General features: G+C 38.4%; 1 protein-coding gene across 2 annotated transcripts in view; it reads left to right on the forward strand.

The window, feature by feature from the left end:
- Window positions 1-18131, forward strand: part of tfip11 (tuftelin interacting protein 11) — an 18540-nt gene extending 409 nt beyond the window's left edge. The window contains exons 1-15 of one of the 2 annotated variants that reach the window (XM_062050834.1): window positions 411-558; window positions 1090-1299; window positions 1398-1560; window positions 2789-2945; window positions 3014-3141; window positions 3231-3392; window positions 3534-3725; window positions 8011-8190; window positions 8299-8433; window positions 8517-8620; window positions 10992-11160; window positions 13704-13947; window positions 14031-14173; window positions 17370-17535; window positions 17640-18131. In XM_062050834.1, coding sequence (XP_061906818.1) covers window positions 1091-1299; window positions 1398-1560; window positions 2789-2945; window positions 3014-3141; window positions 3231-3392; window positions 3534-3725; window positions 8011-8190; window positions 8299-8433; window positions 8517-8620; window positions 10992-11160; window positions 13704-13947; window positions 14031-14173; window positions 17370-17535; window positions 17640-17986 — 2499 coding nt within the window. In that variant the 5' untranslated portion in view covers window positions 411-558; window position 1090 and the 3' untranslated portion in view covers window positions 17987-18131. Of the gene's footprint in view, window positions 1-410; window positions 559-1089; window positions 1300-1397; window positions 1561-2788; window positions 2946-3013; window positions 3142-3230; window positions 3393-3533; window positions 3726-8010; window positions 8191-8298; window positions 8434-8516; window positions 8621-10991; window positions 11161-13703; window positions 13948-14030; window positions 14174-17369; window positions 17536-17639 lie in introns of those variants that run through there. The other variant, XM_062050835.1, reaches the window with a different exon arrangement.
- The last annotated feature ends 2050 nt before the right edge of the window (window positions 18132-20181 follow it).

Here is a 20181-nt window from a genome sequence, read left to right on the forward strand (position 1 = left end):
TTTTCTGGAACATTTGAGTATACAAACAAAAAAAAGCTCTTTATTACCAATCTGACCATTTTCAGGATTGACAGTTTTACATACAAAATTAAAGTGAGTAGTAACTAAAAAGATACAATAAACCAAGCTTGTCTAAATCAAATTCATTGATTGATTGATTGATTGAGACAGTACAGTACATATTCCGTACAATTGACCACTAAATGGTAACACCCGAATAAGGTTTTCAACTTGTTTAAGTCGGGGTCCACGTTAATCAATTCATGGTAAATCGATCTACTTTTATATTTTGAAATGTTTCTCGTTTTTCTCAACAGCCCAATGTAAAAAATTTGTTTTTACTCTAAAGAAGGTATTTTTATGAACGAAAAATGTTCCTGACAAAAGAAAAATATTCTTTTTTTTCCGAAGACGTTCAACACCGGAAGTACTTTTCCTACCGGAAGTACCGGAAGTAGTTCACGTGTGCCGTACGTCAAAAAGCTAGCTGGTGTTAGCTATAGAACCTTATTTACTTCTACAAAAGAGAATATGCTCATTTAATCTACAAATAATCAGGTAATTGAAGAATACGTCTAAGCAAATCCTTATAATGTTTGTGTACATGTACTGGTTACGCTTTTTGCTTGTTCGTCACGTTATACTTGTTGGTGCTTTATAATATACTGTACTGTGGGTTTACTAATAATTCCACTTTTACTGTTAATGATAACAATCACGTTAGGTCTTATACGTTTTCTTGATTTGTACATTTCCAATTTAAATATATTGAACTTAGACGTTGGTTGATTGAGCTGATTATAGATGGTTAAATTGTTCACATTTGTAATAATCTACATAACATTGTAATATTTTAATCTTGATATCTGAATGCATTGTTCAATTGCATTTGTTACGTTTCCTGTGCTTTTTTTGTTGTTTGCCCTGTCAAGTATCTGTTGAGTTTTTGAAAAGCGCTCTGTTAATAAAATTATTTTTTTAAATTAATTTTAGCCGAAAGTGGGCAACATTATTATTAAAGTTACAAAATCTTTGGAGATACTAAGCAGATTGCCCATCAACTGCCTGTGCATGTTTACTGTTTTCCAGAATGTCAATGTCGCACCTGTATGGACGGAGAGGGGAGGCAGAGGAGGAAGGTGTGGAGATTGAAAGTTTCGAGATCACAGATTGGGACTTGGCTAATGAGTTCAACCCAGACCGCCGCAGGCACCGACAGACCAAGGAGGAGATGACCTATGGCATCTGGGCGGAAAGGGATTCTGATGATGATGAGAGGCCCAGCTTTGGAGGCAAGAGGTAAATTATGGCTTTACTTACATTGCAAGCCTCATTAACCTAAACAATCAACTGGTTTTAGATGTACATAATAAACCAGATGTATGTTTTTTATCTAGATCTAAAGACTATACTGCTCCAGTAAACTTTGTGAGTGCTGGGTTAAGAAAATCCGCAGCTGAGGAAAAACAACCAAAAGAAGAACTTGATTCTGATACATCAGATGACACTCCATTAGCACCTCCACCACCTCGAAGCTCAGCGCCCAAAAAGCTTCAAAAGGTACATTATACTGTACAGTGGAACCTCGATTTACAAACGTAATTGTTTCTTGAACATGGACCCTCTAGCTGCGGAAGCTGACTCTCCAATCAGCTAAACTGATTCAATAACTCCACCGTGATGTCTTGGTGAATTTACGAAACTGAAACAATAGAAAAAGAATGCCATTCTAAGTTAATATTACTAACACAGACACTGGTAAACGTGTTAGCATATTGAAAATGCTAACAACGCTAGTTTGATTACGTGGCGAAGTTGGTAGAGTGGCTGTGCCAGCAATCGGAGGGTTGCTAGTTACTGGGGTTCAATCCCCACCTTCTACCCTCCTAGTCACGTCCGTTGTGTCCTTGGGCAAGACATTTCACACTTGCTCCTGATGGGTGCTGGTTAGCGCCTTGCATGGCAGCTCCCGCCATCAGTGTGTTAATGTGTGTGTGAATGTGGGAATACTGTCAAAGCGCTTTGAGCACCTTGAAGGTAGAAAAGCGCTATACAAGTATAACCCATTTATCATTTATCATTTACATTACGATAGCACATACAAATATGCATGAAAACACTCCTATCACACAAGGGACGGTTTCGTAAGTATGCATTTTTTTAGTTATATTGTAAAACTTACAAACGTTGCTTGGAGTGATGAATGAAGAATCCTTTTGAGCAGAAATGCTGTAGACGAATAGTAGGCGAAATGGGATATATATTTCCAGTTCAAGGCATTAAACAGAAAGTACATTTTCAACCTGAAGCAAATTCATCCAAAAGATGGCACAAACAATAACACTTTTTCAGTGTTTTATGAAAAATATTAGTTGAATACAAAACATTATGGCCGTTTGCGGAAGAAAAATCCATAAATTGACTTCACCTTTTTGTAAGCCGCAGGGTTCAAAGCGTAGGAAAAAAGTAGCGGTTTATAGTCTGTAAAGTACAGTAGTAATGTACTGCACAGGAAGTGAGGTGGAGAGCTCCGCTTCCCAAAAAATGCTTTTGTTCATACGCAGAGACATGGTTTGCACATGGTGGCATATTTAATTTTCCTGAGGGAACTCTCCTGAAGGAATCAATAAAGTACTATCTATCTATCTATTTGGCTTGATCTAAAAGTTCTTTAATCGAAAAGTTCACAAATAGAGGAGTTCGTAAATCATGGTTCTACTGTACTTAGTTTGTTTTCTTATTACTCAATGCAGTGAAATTTATAATCATATTTAACATTTATTCACAGGGTAACATCCATGGACACCAGTCTCAGAGGTTTGCTGGTGGTATACACACTGGGCAAGGAATTGGTACGTGGGAGAAACACACCAAAGGAATTGGACAAAAACTGCTGCAGAAAATGGGATACCAACCAGGCAAAGGCTTGGGCAAGAATGCTCAGGGTAAGCAGAATTATGGGGTACTTGATATTAGGAAACAGAATTCCTGACTATTTTTCTCCTTGCTACAGGTATTGTCAACCCGGTTGAGGCCAAGGTTCGTAAAGGAAAGGGAGCGGTGGGGGCTTACGGCAATGAACGAACCCAACAGAGTCTTCAGGATTTTCCTGTGGTTGACTCAGATGAGGAGGAGGAAAAGGTAACTTTGCATTCACTTCCCCCCTAATTAACACACAAGTACAAATTGCAAAGGTTGTAATTAAATGTTTCCCTCATTTATCTCTGAAGGAGTTTCAGAAGGAGTTAGGCCAGTGGCGTAAAGATCCGACCACCTCAGGAGCAAAGAAGAAACCAAAATACTCTTTCAAAACCATAGATGAACTAAAGGCTAAAGGCAAGCTTGTTGGCCGCAGCGCTGTAGCATCTGCTGGAGAGCTGGCACAAGTCAAGGTGTGTTGTAGAAACAATTCTTCCACTACTCATCCTTTGTTTTTAGACTTTCTCAGATTTTATGTAATATTTACACAACATTAGGTAGGAAAAGCTCCACTGGATATGTTGTACGTCAGTTTCATTTACCAATGTAACCAGGTAATAGATATGACTGGAAGAGAGCAAAGGGTATATTCCAGTTACAGTCAGATGTCCAACAAGCACAGTGTGCCAGAAGAAGGGCCACCCAGCATGGCCACAAAGGATCAGAAGGGATCTGGCTTTGCACTTCCTGAACTGGAACATAACCTGCAACTTTTGATTGACCTCACGGAACAAGACATATTACAGGTACAGCAGAAGTTTACTTGTCTTACAAATGTAACAGTAGATACCAGGGATGTCCCAATCAACCTTTTTGACCTTCGATCTCGATCCGATTTTTTGACATCCGATCCGATTTCGTAGTTCCGCATAATTACGGTATATTAAAGCAGCATTAAGTAACTTTTCAACCTTCATAAAATATTTTCATAACTTTTGGGATGACACATCGACTTAAAACTAGTTGAATGACAACTCTGTCATGGCCTGAGGGGTCTGTATCGCTCTCACTGGCACTAAGCAACTTTGAGGAGGGTTGGCAGGAACCCTGCCACACAAAAAACAACAAATGTGCTGACTTGCTCGCTTCCCTCTTTTCCCATTTATTGTAAAGACTGAAGTCGATGCGAATGCCTGAAAACTAAAAAAAGAAGAAGAACGCCTACCTGCAATTACTGTTATCAAAGCAGAAGCTGTAAAACAACCAAAGAAACAAACATTTTTGCCTGAGGAAACAAAAATAAGAAAAAGGAAGGCGATCCTGATAAAAGGACAATCAAGGCTCAACATTTCCCCAGCTTTCACTCACTGGCATGAGCTCAAAGAAGAGGAGGGATTTCAGATTGATGCTGACTTGACTCCGTTTCTGCTAAACTAGTCAGTATTTTTCGATGCTCGAATGAAAATGATGCTAATGTTAGCTATCGGGAATTTGCATGGTAGCAATAAATAGCCACCAGCTTGATAGTTTGCAGTTCCACACTGACACGACCAGCCACGCAACAAACTCAAAAAGACTGTATAAAAAAACAATGCGATGACTGCAAACTGCAAATATGAAGTTTGAGTAAGATATGCAAGTTCCTACTGTGGAAAGATCAGTAATACTGAATCATTGTGGTATTATTGTGTCAGTTTGATGCTATATGCGCTAGTCCTCATGGTAAATGTGTTCTTCCTTCAGGCAAAACACTACCGCTTTGGTCCACTGGCGCCGCCAAAATCAACCAAAACTGAAAGTTCTTAAGTGGGGGTTTAAACTTAATTTACCCATCCATCCATTTTCTACCACTTGTCCCTCTCAGAATGGCAGGGGGTATCCCAGCTGCACTCAGGTGGGAGGCGGGGCACACTTATTAAATTTAGTATTTGCTAGGATTATTTTAATTTAGATGATGCATTAAATTTGTGGTTTTGAATGCTTTTTATTTGGTTTTGAATGCTTTAAATAATGAAGTGGCATGTGCACAATAACTAAACAAAAGTAAAAACTACTCTTGGCTCCCATTCAAATCATTTGGGTTTTGCCCTCATCGCCTTCCTGTATCCAGAGACTTACTCTGTAAGTTTGTAAAAAAATAACAAGAGACAACTTAAAAAATATTTTGCAATAATATGTAGAACAAGATCAATATCAATCTTTAGTATTGTGTATATGCTGATACGATACAAGTATAGATAGTACCGACATCTGGATACTTTACATCAGTGGTCCCCAACCACCGGGCCACGACCCGGTACCGTTCCGTGGATCGATTGGTACTGGGCCGCACAAGAAATAAAATAAAAATAAATTTAATTTTTTTAAAAATTTTTTTTAATTTTTTAAAATTAAATCAACATAAAAAACACAAGATACACTTATAATTAGTGCACCAACCCAAAAAACCTCCCTCCCCCATTTACACTCATTCACACTCATTCGCACAAAAGGGTTGTTTCTTTCCGTTATTAATATTTATGGTTCCTACACTATATATCAATATAGATCAATACAGTCTGCAGGGATACAGTCCGTAAGCACCCATGATTGTATTTTTTTATGACAAAAAAAAAATCACCCCCCCTTCCCCGGTCCTTGGGACAACTTTTCAAGCGTTGACTGGTCCGCAGATACAAAAAGGTTGGGGACCACTGCTTTACATGAAAGCTTTAACGGTCGTTTTGTCGTCCTGCTCGTTGTGTGTGTGTGTAGCATGCTTAGCCACTCAATTTCCTCTAGTCCTCCAGTGATATTGATTCGGGAAAGGAACATAGTTTTATTTTCTGCCATGGTGGGGCGGATATCCCACTGTGGATAGACGACACGTTCGTTGCAGCTTGCTTTCAAATTTGAGCAGTGGCAAGACACGCAACGCACCCTCCTGGAATTCATGAATCTCCTGCATGTGTGTAACAAGGAATATGGAAATGTAATTAAGTCTCTGAGTATGCATCTCTTTTCAAGGAGTTTTTCACAACAATCTTTAACCATGTAAACACTGGGACACAGCTGCGGCAAGGCTCAGCAGCTCATCAGCCGATCAGTTAAAAAAGTCAAATATTGGCCCCGATCTGATTTGATGATTGGGACATTGCTAGTAGGTACTTACAATCTAATGGGATACAGTAAAATGTATACTGTATTAGGGCTGGACAATTAATCAAATTTGTATTTTGAATTTGGCAACATAAAAATATTATAATTGAAAAAAAATGATTAATGGGCCGTGCATACAGATTCTTGAGCTTGTAATGGTAAAACGAATGAGTGAGCGTATAGGTGGGAAAAAAGGCCAAGTCTACTAGAGGTTGGGATCTCAACAGGGTTGCTTGTAGAGGTGGGGGAAATAATCGATTTTTAGACACATCGCAATTCGGACATGGAAGATTATCGAATTGATTAGTAAACGTCAATAATCAAAAATCTATTTATTTATTGTAAATAAAGTAATGCAGACAGTTCTAAAATTTGTCTGACTGCAGCGAGCCACCTCCCTGGGAGATCTGACCAACTCCTTTACCATCTGGCACAGATGGTGCAGTTTTGCAGACATTTTCATTAATTTAATAAATGTGGGAATTAATCCCCTTTTTTTTTTTAAAGTTGCAACTGATAAACGCTTATTTAGTGAAACAAAAATAGATGTAATACTGCATCAATATACATAAACTAAAGATGCATCAATAATCGATTTTTAATCGAATCGTAGCTCCTGAATCGTAATCGAATCGTGAGGTGCCCAAAGATACCCACCTAGTTGCTAGTTTTAATTTGACACAGTGCTAGTATGCCTGATCAATATTCACTAAACTCAACAAAAAAAGTACGACCATATGATTTCCGTGTTAACGTAATCGCGGACAGAATCACAGAATCGATCATTAAAACAGAATTCGCTGTAAAACGCACGATATCAGAGAAATTAACATAAGTGAGTGTCATTGTGAGGAGAAGAAACATTTCTTTGGGAAAATAATGTGTACGGGACCACTCACTCATCCCCGAAACACTCAACCGCGCCGTCCGGAACTTAACAATGTCGAGACGGCCACTAAAGCCACCAAGAACAATCCATACACCCACAACACATCTCATCTGCTCTTGTTGTTGTGAACGACATCATCAAAGTAAGATCAATATACAAACAGGACAGCAGTCGCAACTTGAGAGTCTCTCTTTTTTTTATTTATTTAAAAAGCCTAAAGTTGTCAGCTTAAATCCCAGAATGGCAGCACACTTCCTGGCTTCACAATAACAGCGCTGTGCACAACATCCTGTCTGACTACAAACAAAATAAAGTTTCAAAAAGGTACTTTAGATAAGCATAATGTACTTAAGGCACCTATTGATACATTTACAAAATTAGTATGCTTTGACTTAAAATACTGTTCAAAATTGTCCAAAGTTGTATTGCACCAATAAATTTAAGGATTTTGGCATTTAATTAACAAACATTTGTCGGTTTTGAGACACTTGTGATTAAGGGCTACATAAATACATTTTGATTAATCGATTGATTTTATAAAATTGTATTTATGACGCAGAAACACTCTCTATAGTGGTGAAATAAAGATAAAAAGGAGATTTAAAAACATTTCTATGGAAAAACTTTCATATTGTTATTGTTATTTTAATGTATGTTGTTACAATTATTATTTTATTTGTTGTTGTTTATTTGTTATTAATTTATATCCAGTTCGTTTGAATTATATTTAATGTTGAGTACAATACATACTTATGTTTTCAAATTAATGAATAATCATGGTATTACTCGTGATTTCAATAGCAATCAAAATAATCGTGATCATTTTTTTTGCCATAATCGTCGTCCTGTATTGTATGTAAAAAAAAAAACCTGCTGTTTTAAGATGTTTCTAAATTTTGTCCGCCATCGCTAAACAGGGTTCCCAGTGATACTGCTCTTGTATCCTGTCTCATTGAATTGCTCAAGTGTACCAAAAGTGTACTTTGTACTGACTGTTTATCAGCAAATGTTTTTCTCCATCGCGCACTAAATAATCTGCTCCGTGTTTGTGATCAACTTCATAGTCTGCCCGCCGCCTCCAGCATGAAAAAGACGTGGTTGTGTCGCTGAGCCACGAGTCTAAGGCACTACAGAGTCGACTAAAGGAAGAGCAAGATGCCATCAGCAAAATGGAGGCTGTGTTGGCCTTGGTGGACCGTTTTCCGTGTGGAGAGACGGCACCAGGGGAGGGACTCACTTTACAGGTCCCTTTTTTTGTCTTTAGCTTTGTTTGTGTGTTTATACAAAACACAGTGACAATTAATTAGTTTCCGACTGCTTTGTTATTAAAAGCACATTTTGTCTTTCATCAGGAGTGCGCCCGCATTTTTGAGACTTTGCAGACAGACTATTATGAAGAATACAAGACGATGGGTTTGGCTGACTTGGCAGCAGCTGTCATTCATCCTTTACTCAAAGAGAAACTTTTCTCCTGGAATCCATTAAAGGTATGTTCCTGCAGGTGTTTCTACTTCTTGTAGTTTTGCGTAAGTAAGTCACATTGCCTCTTTCTATTTTTGGATTTTTTCAGGACAGTTCTTATGGTCTTGAAGAGGTTGGTCAGTGGAGGGCAATTCTTGAATCTAGAAACCTGAATACTGGTGGCCATGATTCAAACATGGACCCATACCACAGGTAACAACGGATGAAAAAGCCCAATATATTTTATGTGGGGCTGTTAAAATGAACAAGTTAAAGGGGCCCTATTAGGCAAAACCAACTTGCCTTACCTATTGGTACCTACTGTTGTGTATTTGGGCTCTGCATAAGTCCCGAAAATTTTGAAATCAAACCGTGGAGGCATTACGGAGGTACTTTTTTATAAACAATCTTGCCTTCCTTCATACTTTCTCCAAATAGTCCGTTTGGAATTTGCACAACCTGTGATGTCAGTAGTTGGGAAAACTGTTACCGGATTATCCACATATGGTATAAATGTACCCAGAGTGTCTTGCACTCGTCCGCCAATATAGTCCACACTGTAGTCAATAAGCTCTCTTTTTTTTTTTTGCTATCTTTTTGTTGTGGAGCAGACTGGTTCATCCTCCGCTGTTGCCCTTTCCTAATATAAATTAGCATATAGTTCTCACTTTATATCTGTCTGTAGACTCGCTACGGAAGGGCTAAAAACTACAACAAAGATGACGAGGAGAAGACGTAGTCGAAGTGGAGGCACATCAATAAGACTGCCCACAAAACGGCGCATTTTGAAGGGACGGCCAGAAACCAGCTCTAAAATGGTCTGTACAACATCATCTATGCAAAATTTTGAACAAAAAAAACACCATTAAATATTATGTAAACCACAAGGAAGTGTATTAAATTTAGAGAAATACATGAACCCTTTAACTCATGTGATTGATCACAAAAAAATTATTGCATTACAGTATTTTCCGGACCATAGGGCACACCGGATTATAAGGCGCACTGCCGATGAGCGGGTCTCTTCAAGTCTATTTTCATACAAAAGGCGCACCGGGTTATAAGGCGCATTAAAGGGGTCATATGATTTTTTTTTTCTAAATTTAAAACACTTCCTTGTGGTCTACATAACATGTAATGGTGGTTCTTTGGTCAAAATGTTGCATAGATTATGTTTTACAGATCATCTTCATGTCCCTTTCTGACAGTCGCTTCAGGATGCGGCGTTTTGCGGCTGTTCTTATTTACGTGGCTCCACTTCGGCAGCTTCTTCTCCCCGTCACCTTTGTTGTACCGGTGTAGCGTGCAAGGACGGGAGTCGGAGTGGTCTCAAAAGATGGAGCTAACTGTTTTAATGACATTCAGACATTACTCAAATCAATAACGGAGCAGCATCTCCTCACTAGTGCAATACCAACACCGGAAATGTGTCCCGTGAAAAACCGTCGGACCGGAACTTTCTAATAACTAAAGTTCCGTGGGTGAATTATGTCAAAAACCCACTACACTGGTGGTTTTTAGTGCTTTCATAGCGAGTCTACTAACAGATATAAGTTAGAACTATATGCTACTTTATATTAGAAATGGCAACAGCAGACGATGAATACCCTATAACAAGACGATAGAGGAAAAACAAAAAGCTTATTGACTACGGCGTCGGCACGACTATAAAGGCGGATCTGTGCACATTTTCAGGACTTATGCAGATCCCAAATACACTTCAGAAAGTAAGACAAGTAGGTTTTGCATATTTTTGCGAAACAAAACGCCAGATAATATGTTTGCTAATGGGTGCCATTTTGCGGTCCTTATACACACACTCGTATGTTGAAGCACAGTACGTCTGACTACGGTAGCTGACAATCCATCAATCGGTGCAGCTTCATAGCTTACCAAAGTCATACTAAAACATTTTGACAGATTTTTGAGCGCTGTGTGTAATGTTCTATATTCTCAATGGAAGATTTAAAGTTTTGGTGTTGTTTACTGATATATGTGTGGCGACTTTTATTTTATTTTGTAATAGTAGTTGCGACTTCCTTGTTCATTTACGGAATCCGGTCAACTTCCTCTGTTTTCGCTTTGTCGAACTGCGCCTGGCAGTCGAGGCCACTTTTGGGGCCACATTGGGGCCACATTGGGGCCACATTGGTGCCTGTGTGCGTTTATACTGGAGTGATAAAGATCACATTTTACTTGCAGTGTAAAACAGTCATCTGATAAAGAATCACATTAAAAAAATCAGTATTGGCTATTGGGCCACTTTGACCTGAAGTGTAAAAGTAGTCAAAAATGAGTGAGGAGACTCAGACTGGTGTGCTCACTGGCAAAATTCACTCCAAAATATAGCCTGAAAGAAACCTTAGATAAAACTGTTACCAAGTTTTGTGAAAATGAATGACACACACTCAAGCAAAACATTTAAAAACTTTCCTGGATGACAATCTGACAACAAAATTGCATTTGTGTACAAACAGGGGTCTTTTCTTAAGCACACTTTTTAATTATTGTGAATTTGTGATTAATCATTAGTAATCCAAATTTCAGAATAATAATTCAGATGTAATGCATTTTTTTCTTCAAGGCTGCTGTGGGAGGTTTGGATCCCAGTGATGCGATCCTCTGTGTCAGGCTGGCAGCCTCGCACGGTGGCGCCAATGGTGGACTGTGTGGAAATATGGTCTCCTCTTCTTCCTGCTTGGATCTCGGATCACCTTCTTGAGCAGTTTATTTTACCTCGTCTACAGCGAGAGGCAAGCATATTCATATATTTTATGTTAAATGGTGATAATTTTGCATTGCATCTGGGGTTGCGCGATACAGACGATATAAATTATATATAGTATTATTATAGTTTTAGATAAACATTTAAGAAAACCTGGGACTGATACCTGCACTTTGATTAACTCACGGACTGACTGGCGCCAGCTCGCTAGCTAATATGCTAACATTCAAACGAAATACCCATTAAGAAGCGGCATCCACCTATCTAAACAAAGCTATTCAATTGTGCATATTGAACTTACAAGCTGTGCTCTCTTAGAACAGAGTGATCATTCTATACTCAGAATACGAGACGGGGGTATTTTTACGCTGCGTTCATGGACCGCTGAACAGAGTAGGATGCCACAATGCCTGCCAGATGTTCTTTTTATTTATAGATTTTATTTGTTACACACTTTTCTTTTAAATAAAGTGCTACATTACAAACAATATTAAAAACAATAAAAGCTTAGCCATTAAAACAGAAAAATACTACGACTAGAACAATATCAGTGAAGCATAAGAAACACAACACATGCAAAATAGTGGGTTTTCTAACAGTGTCTATTTATTTGTTATTTTAAAAAAAAACCTCGTCAAGATTTCAATGTGTGTAGAAGTACTTTTTGAGCAAATTCACATTCTACATGTGTCCCACAAATTTGACAGTGACAAGCGAACGAACGCGCATTCTCGCTAGCAGCTAATGTCTTTCCACAGTGCAAAGCCACTTCTAAATCAGCAATCCAAACCTCCACACTAGTATCATTATGACGGCAGGTTGAGAATAGCTAAACATGCTACAATACACATTATAGGAGGATATTTTAATGGCACGCTAGAGCTCTTGAATATAAACTAATATGGACCGATATATACACATATCGACAGTTTCGATACTAAATATAGCATCCAGGGTTTCCCCTTAATATAAATGAATGTTGCGGACCGCCACTGCATTTTTATTACCGCCACAACTTGAAAATATATATTTTTTTTTTTACTTGAAAGCAAATTAAATTAATATAATATATTGTAGCCCCCAAAATAAATTACACAACCTCCAACACTATTAACTTTTATTACCAATCTAATGACAACAAATGGCAAAATTCCAACAGGTTTCCAATATAACCCTGGACAGCGATCTACAAAATGTGCAAATATTAGGAGGACAATGGCGGCATTTAAGAAGAGAAAGTTCAACTGGAGCAGCGCGAAGCAAGTGTGATGTCATGCTTGCTTTAGCTCGCCTCTTTTGTCAGGGACATTGAGGGACAGAAGTTAAGAGTGTCTAAACACGACTACATTTTATAATAACAGCAGAAGAAGATTATATTTGTTGCTAATAGTTTTTAATTAAAAAAAAGTCATTAAAAGTCTCTGATTGACATTTGAAAAATTCTCTAAGTACATTGTACAATAAGCAAGAACAATTGAAAATGTGGAAAAACCATATAAAAACATATCTTAATCCTAATTAATAATAACAGATTTGTTTTTAAATGTATGTATAATTTTTTTTTAGCCTTTTTATCCAAACCATTCGACTTTATTTACATAGCACATTTTAATAAACAAAAGTTTCACAAAGTGCTGCACAGGTGTTAAAACACATTTAGAAGCAGCATATAACTAAGGAGAGTCAATTGTAAAAAACACTACTGATTTTTTTTTTTTAAGAAAATCTTATCATAGCAGATGAGGCAAATTATTCGATGACATTGTGTGACCACGCTCCCACCGCCACAAGTATCTTGGCAGTCTAGCGGAAACCCTGGCATCAGTATGCGGTCGTTACTACAGTGGTTAGATCAATATGTTTTATTATTTAAAAAATCTTTCGTCATTTTTTTGTTGCTGACCAACTTAGGAAATGAGGGCAAAAACCAAAGTGAAGCTAATAGAAGTAAATATTTTAATATGTAATTGATATATTTACACCCCCATCCTGTGTTTTTGTCCGATTATAATTGTGACCAAAAATGTTGTCATTCAATGAGCCTGAAAATTTGAAGCACATGTACTCTTATTCTTGTGTTGTTCAGAAACTTAACGTTAGTTTTTGGGTGATAATACAAATTTGGTATTGGATCGATACTCAGATTTGTAGTATTGCCCAAAACTAATGTAAAGTTTCCAAACAACAGAAAAATAAAATGCAAAATGCAAAGTTTAACAGAAGTGTAGATATAATCATTTTACAACAGAAAGTAACCAGCTATTAACAGTAAATTAACAAGTAGATGAATAGTTTTGACAAAATAATATAACTGAAAATGATGCATTATGTTACCACATACATCAGCAGCCAAATTCAGAGTCTTTGCAACCTGTTTTGAAATGGTTCTATTATCATTTGTATACCAAATAATGTATATTGTGATATATATTGCTATGGCAGGAGACTGCAATATATATCTCAATACAGATTTTAAGCCATATAGCCCATCCTTAATTGCATCCTCTAAAAGTGGTGCCTATCTACAATAAGTGGGTGTGTCACCTCTAAACTATGTTTTATGATTCATAGGTGGACAGTTGGAATCCTTTAACAGACACAGTTCCCATCCACTCCTGGATCCACCCTTGGCTACCTCTGCTCCAATCACGCCTAGAGCCTCTGTACCCGCCAATCAGGAGCAAACTTGCTAATGCATTGCAACGGTGGCATCCCAGCGATGCCTCTGCACGCCTCATCCTGCAACCCTGGAAAGATGTTTTCACTCCAGGAGCTTGGGAGGCCTTTATGGTGAAAAACATCATCCCTAAACTAGGTATAACTTCAGCTATAATGTTATCAAATATACTTCTTCTTTTTTTTGCCTTCATATGTGATAGTGTCTGTTTTCTCTCACAGCTTTGTGTCTGGAAGAGCTGGTCATCAACCCTCACCAGCAGCAGATGGATCCCTTTAATTGGGTCATGGACTGGGAGGGCATGCTGTCCCCCTCTAGCCTGGTGTCTCTGCTGGACAAAAACTTCTTTCCAAAGTGGCTGCAGGTAAGGAAACGTAATCATAAAGAGACATGTACTGTATGGATTAGATTTTTCTTCAGGGATTAACATTGATATAGAGTTGTACAGTGCATTTTATGAGCTAAATTGGTTCTAAAATGGCGCTCTTAACTCAAAACACGTGTATGTCCCATTCAAATTCATTTAATTGGTGCTTGGCCCCACCAAAACAGCCCAATTTTAACATGAAACATGCCTATCAAAATTTAACTTTTAGATAAGAAATATTGTACGAAAACAATACAATAAAATGCACTACAAACAACCATAGTTGTTTTATGAAGTAATGTAATAATAATGTACAGCATTTACTTTAGAGAGTGGAATTCTACAGTATCGGTAGCTGCTTCGCCGTCAAACAATTCATCAGCAGCGTTTTCATATTTTCATGGATAAATGTTAGCCATTTAGATATTACAAACCCTGTTTCCATATGAGTTGGGAAATTGTGTTAGATGTAAATATAAACGGAATACAATGATTTGCAAATCATTTTCAACCCATATTCTGTTTAATATGCTACAAAGACAAGATTGGGTATAAAAGTAGATTCCATGAAATGCTCAGTCATTCACAAACAAGGATGGGGCGAGGGTCAGCACTTTGTCAACAAATGCGTGAGCAAATTGTTGAACAGTTTAAGAAAAACCTTTCTCACTTTGCAAGGAATTTAGGGATTTCACCATCTACGCTCCGTAATATCATCAAAGGGTTCAGAGAATCTGGAGAAATCACTGCACGTAAGCAGCTAAGCCTGTGACCTTCGATCCCTCAGGCTGTACTGTATCAACAAGCGACATCAGTGTGTAAAGGATATCACCACATGGGCTCAGGAACACTTCAGAAACCCACTGTCAGTAACTACAGTTGGTCGCTACATCTGTAAGTGCAAGTTAAAATTCTCCTATGCAAGGTGAAAACCGTTTATCAACAACACCCAGAAACGCTGTCGGCTTCGCTTGGCTTGAGCTCATCTAAGATGGACTGATACAAAGTGGAAAAGTGTTCTGTGGTCTGATGAGTCCACATTTCAAATTGTTTTTGGAAACTGTGAACGTCGTGTCCTCCGGACCAAAGAGGAAAATAACTATCCGGAATGATATAGGCGCAAAGTTGAAAAGCCAGCATCTGTGATGGTATGGGGGTGTATTAGTGCCCAAGACATGGGTAACTTCCACATCTGTGACGGCGCCATTAATGCTGAAAGGTACATACAGGTTTTGGAACAACATATGTTGCCATCCAAGCAACGTTACCATTGACGCCCCTGCTTATTTCAGCAAGACAATGCCAAGCCACGTGTTACATCAACATGGCTTCATAGTAAAAGAGTGCGGGTACTAGACTGGCCTGCCTGTAGTCCAGACCTGTCTCCCATTGAAAATGTGTGGCGCATTATAAAGCCTAAAATACCACAACAGAGACCCCCGGACTGTTGAACAACTTAAGCTGTACATCAAGCAAGAATGGGAAAGAATTCCACCTGAGAAGCTTAAAAAATGTGTCTCCTCAGTTCTCAAATGTTTACTGAATGTTGTTAAAAGGAAAGGTCATGTAACACAGTGGTGAACATGCCCTTCCCCAACTATTTTGGCACGTCTTGCAGCCATGAAATTCTAAGTTAATTATTATTTGCAAAAAAAAATAAAGTTTATGAGTTTGAACATCAAATATCTTGTCTTTGTAGTGCATTCAATTGAATATGGGTTGAAAAAGATTTGCAAATCATTGTATTATGTTTATATTTACATCTAACATAATTTCCCAACTCATATCGAAACAGCGTTTGTATTTTAACGTTCCTGACTTTCCTTCAGTATGGTGCAGGCTTGCAGTGATACGCTTCAACTGTTTCACCAAGTTGAAGACACACTCTGTCAAGTTTTTGATCAGAGTGGAACCTCGATTTACGAACCTAATAGGTTCTTGAAGAGGGTTCGTAAATCGAAATGTATAATGAAGCAAATTTCTCCATAGGAAACCATGTAAATATGAATAATGGATTCCAGCCTTGATAAAAGTCCCTATTTTAGTTAAGGTATATACACTTTGAACACAATATAAAGTGCTATACAGTACTGTACATCAAACAAACAAAACAAGGAGGTGATGAATTAACTCTCTCTTTATTAACAAGCTAAAACAAAAACACTGACAAGCTGAACTGTGCCGAATGCTCTGCCAACACATGCACACACAGGGAAGTCCCTTTGTTACCCTCACAAACTATCAGAAATCACTAAAACCCAAACAGGAGAAAATTAGGCAGACATTTAACGGTTGTTCTGTGAAGTCTCAGGAACTATGGGGTGGTTTCTCAAAATATGTATAAGAGACTGATCCAAATTTAACCCCGATTGAAAAGTAATTGAAAGGTAGATAATTGATGAGCCCCTTGTCTGCTTTTGTGTATTGCTGCACCATGTTTGGCGACATTCAGGAGTGCAGTTGTCTGTGGCTTCATGTCAATATTTGCCTGTACTTATTTGACTAATGCATGTTTTTTTATTTTAGATATAATTTTTGTGGGTTACTTGTTTGGGGGAGAAAAAAAAAACTTTTGACATGTGTATAATTGTATTTCTGGACTGTATATGTCAAATATCCAATAAACAAATGTTTAAAAAAATAATAATCACAAAAACTCCTAACATTAACAAACTTCTTGCTTAAAAACGTTAAATCCACATACAGTACACATCGGCAAAGGAGTAGCTCACGGGAGGAGAAAAAGGAGCCGGAAGAGAGGGAAAGGGATGGGTCGCGGGGAGGGACCGTGTGTGTGCACACAGAAGCCAATCAAAAAGGCGCTTTAAAAGTTCATAAAACGAAAAGTTCTGCAAATAGAGGGTTCGTAAATGGAGGTTCCATTGTATTTCTTTCTTTAATTCAATTAATATAATCCCCTTCTTCTTTTCAGCACTGTCCTTCACACTCACTCTCTTTTTTTCCATGGTTTGAAAAACAAAGTTATGACAACGTATAGATATAAACTAAAGCTAGTGAGTAACACCAGGTGTTTTGGTCAGATCTCACAGCGTTCACCGTGACAATTACTATACCAACTAATGGCGGGGATGCTTGTAACTCAAATTTTTGCTTGCGACTTGGCAAAACACTGTTAAGTTAGGGCAATCCAATAATTTGTTATAGTTGACATTGTTTTGTCTGTTTCTGATAGGTCCTGTGTTCGTGGTTGAGCAACAGTCCTAACTATGAGGAAATCACCAAATGGTACCTCGGTTGGAAGGGCATGTTCAGCGATGTCTTGTTGTTACAGTCGGTCATAAAAGAGAAGTTCAATGAAGCCTTGGACATTATGAACCGTGCAGTTTCTTTAGGCATGGGTGGGTTTCAGCATTTATGAAATGATACTGTGACACAATAATATTGCTTCATTATTTACAGTTATAAGTGACACAACTTATTTCAACGTATTCTCTTTGTGTAGGTGGATACATGCAACCCGGTGCGAGAGAGAACATTGCATATCTCACTCAGACCGAGAGAAGAAAGGACTTTCACTACGAGGCCATGCAAGAGCGCAGGGATGCTGAGAGTGTCACTCACAGGGTGGCCGGCGTTACCGTACCCACAAACTTCAAAGATCTCATCCAGACCAAGGCAGAGGAGAACAACATTGTGTTCATGCCTCTCGTGGCCAAACGCCATGAGGGCAAACAGCTGTACACGTTTGGACGCATTGTCATCTACATAGACAGAGGAGTTGTGTTTGTGCAAGGAGAAAAGACGTGGGTTCCCACATCTTTGCAGAGTCTGATCGATATGGCTAAGTGATGGTGAATAATGAACTTATGTAAAAAGAAAGTAGAGTAAATGTTTTCATGTTTGTGGAAGTCCAGCAAATAGAATAACAATCATGTTTGTACACTTTTAAAAATTCAGTACAATTATGAATAAATGTTTTTGTATACAGTACAAGTGTTGTGTTTTGGCTTGGTAGTTGCCATTGATATTCTTTAGTAAGGTATTCAGTTGATGTTAACTATACCTGTCAACCACCCCACCCCCTACCCCCCGCCATCTTGTCAAAACCTCCCCAAACTTGTCCGAAACGATTGTGCTACATAGATTTGTCTTGTAGTGTTTGTCTCATATGCGTTTTATAGACATGTTATTATTCATAACAGCCCCCAGCCATGTCGAAATCTCCCCAAACGTCCCATTTGTTTGTGCTGCAAATGTCTTTTGTATAACTATTATTTTTTGTTATTGTGTTATGATTTAACTAGCCCTCCCCCCTTCCACCCTGTCAAAAACTCCCCAAACTTGTCCAAATCGTTTGTGCTGCAAAAAGGTTTTGTCTAACTGTTAAAGTTTGTATGTTATTAGTGTGTTGTTATTAATAACCAGCCCTATTACATGAAAACTGTAATCAATGGACAAAAAAATGCAGCACAAACCAATGAGACAAGTTTGGGGGAGATTTTGACATAGTTGGATGCTCGTTGTGATGTATAATGACATGTTAATAACATAAAAACTAGCATTATAACTAGAGATGTCCGATAATATCGGTCTGCCGATATTATCGGTCTGCCGATATTATCGGCCGATAATTGCTTTAAAATGTGATATCAGAAATGATCGGTATCGGTTTCAAAAAGTACAATTTATGACTTTTTAAACTGCCGCTGTACATAGGGAGAAGTACAGAGTGTCACACCGTGGTGAGGGAAGTCCTGTTTTGGGGTTGTCTGGCACATTTCCTGTTTTATTTTGAAAGTTCTAATCCTCCTCTCGTTTCAGGCCACTTGCCCTTCCTCCTGTGTCACTGGTCTGATGTCTCTCCTGATTGCCTGATTGTGTCCACCTGTGTCACCCTCCCTCATGTGTATATAGTCCTCGTCTTCCCCTGTCTTGTTGCCAGAGTATATCGTCTCGCTACGTACCTCCAGCCTTGTCCACAGCCTTGTTCACAGCCATCAACCAAGTTTGTTAAGTATTGTCTCGCTTTGTTTATTGATTCCTTTGTTCCCTCTGAGAGAGTGATTTTCTTTTGCTAAAGTTTTTGGTCAAGTCTTTTGTATCAATTTTCATAGTGCCTTGTCTTCCTTTTTTTTCCCCTCCTTCTGGAGCGCTTTTAGTTTTCAGGCCTCGCAAATACTTTATACATACTTTCTGTTTATAGCGTCTCAACCTTTTAGCATGAGATAATTTCCTTTTTGTAGATCATTATAGATTGTTGGTTGTTTTTTTTTGTGTATTCGACTCATATAACTTTTTGGCTATTGCCGGTTCCTCCTTATGGAGTGATTTTCTGTTTATTGCCTTATGTCCTATGCTAATACCCTATAGGTGCTTGAATATATCTTAGATAGATTTTGTAGCCACTTTCTTTAATCACTCTGTCCTAGAGATAGCAAGGAATTATTTAAATAAAGGTCTGAGTCAATTGTCACTCCTCTGCATCTGAGTCCTCATTTACGCCTAGACATAACACAGAGCGCCAATAAACCTTAAAGGAACTGCCTTTGCGTGCCGGCCCAATCACATAATATCTACGCCTTTTCACACACACACAAGTGAATGCAAGGCATACTTGGTCAACAGCAATACAGGTCACACTGAGGGTGTCCGTATAAACAACTTTAACACTGTTACAAATATGCGCCACACTGTGAACCCACACCAAACAAGAATGACAAACACATTTCGGGAGGACATCCGCACCGTAACACAACAGAACAAATACCCAGAACCCCTTGCAGCACTAACTCTTCCGGGACGCTACAATATAGACCCCCTCGCTGCCCCCTACCCCCCCCCAACACCTCAACCCTGCCCCGCCCACCTCAACCTCCTCATGCTCTCTCAGCAAAAGCATGTCCCAAATTCCAAGCTGCTGTTTTGAGGCATGTTTAAAAAAATAATGCACTTTGTGACTTCAATAATAAATATGGCAGTGCCGTGTTGGCATTTTTTTCCATAACTTGAGTTGTTTTATTTTGGAAAACCTTGTTACATTGTTT

This window comes from Entelurus aequoreus, linkage group LG06 (assembly GCF_033978785.1).
Source record: "Entelurus aequoreus isolate RoL-2023_Sb linkage group LG06, RoL_Eaeq_v1.1, whole genome shotgun sequence".
NCBI lineage: Eukaryota > Metazoa > Chordata > Actinopteri > Syngnathiformes > Syngnathidae > Entelurus > Entelurus aequoreus.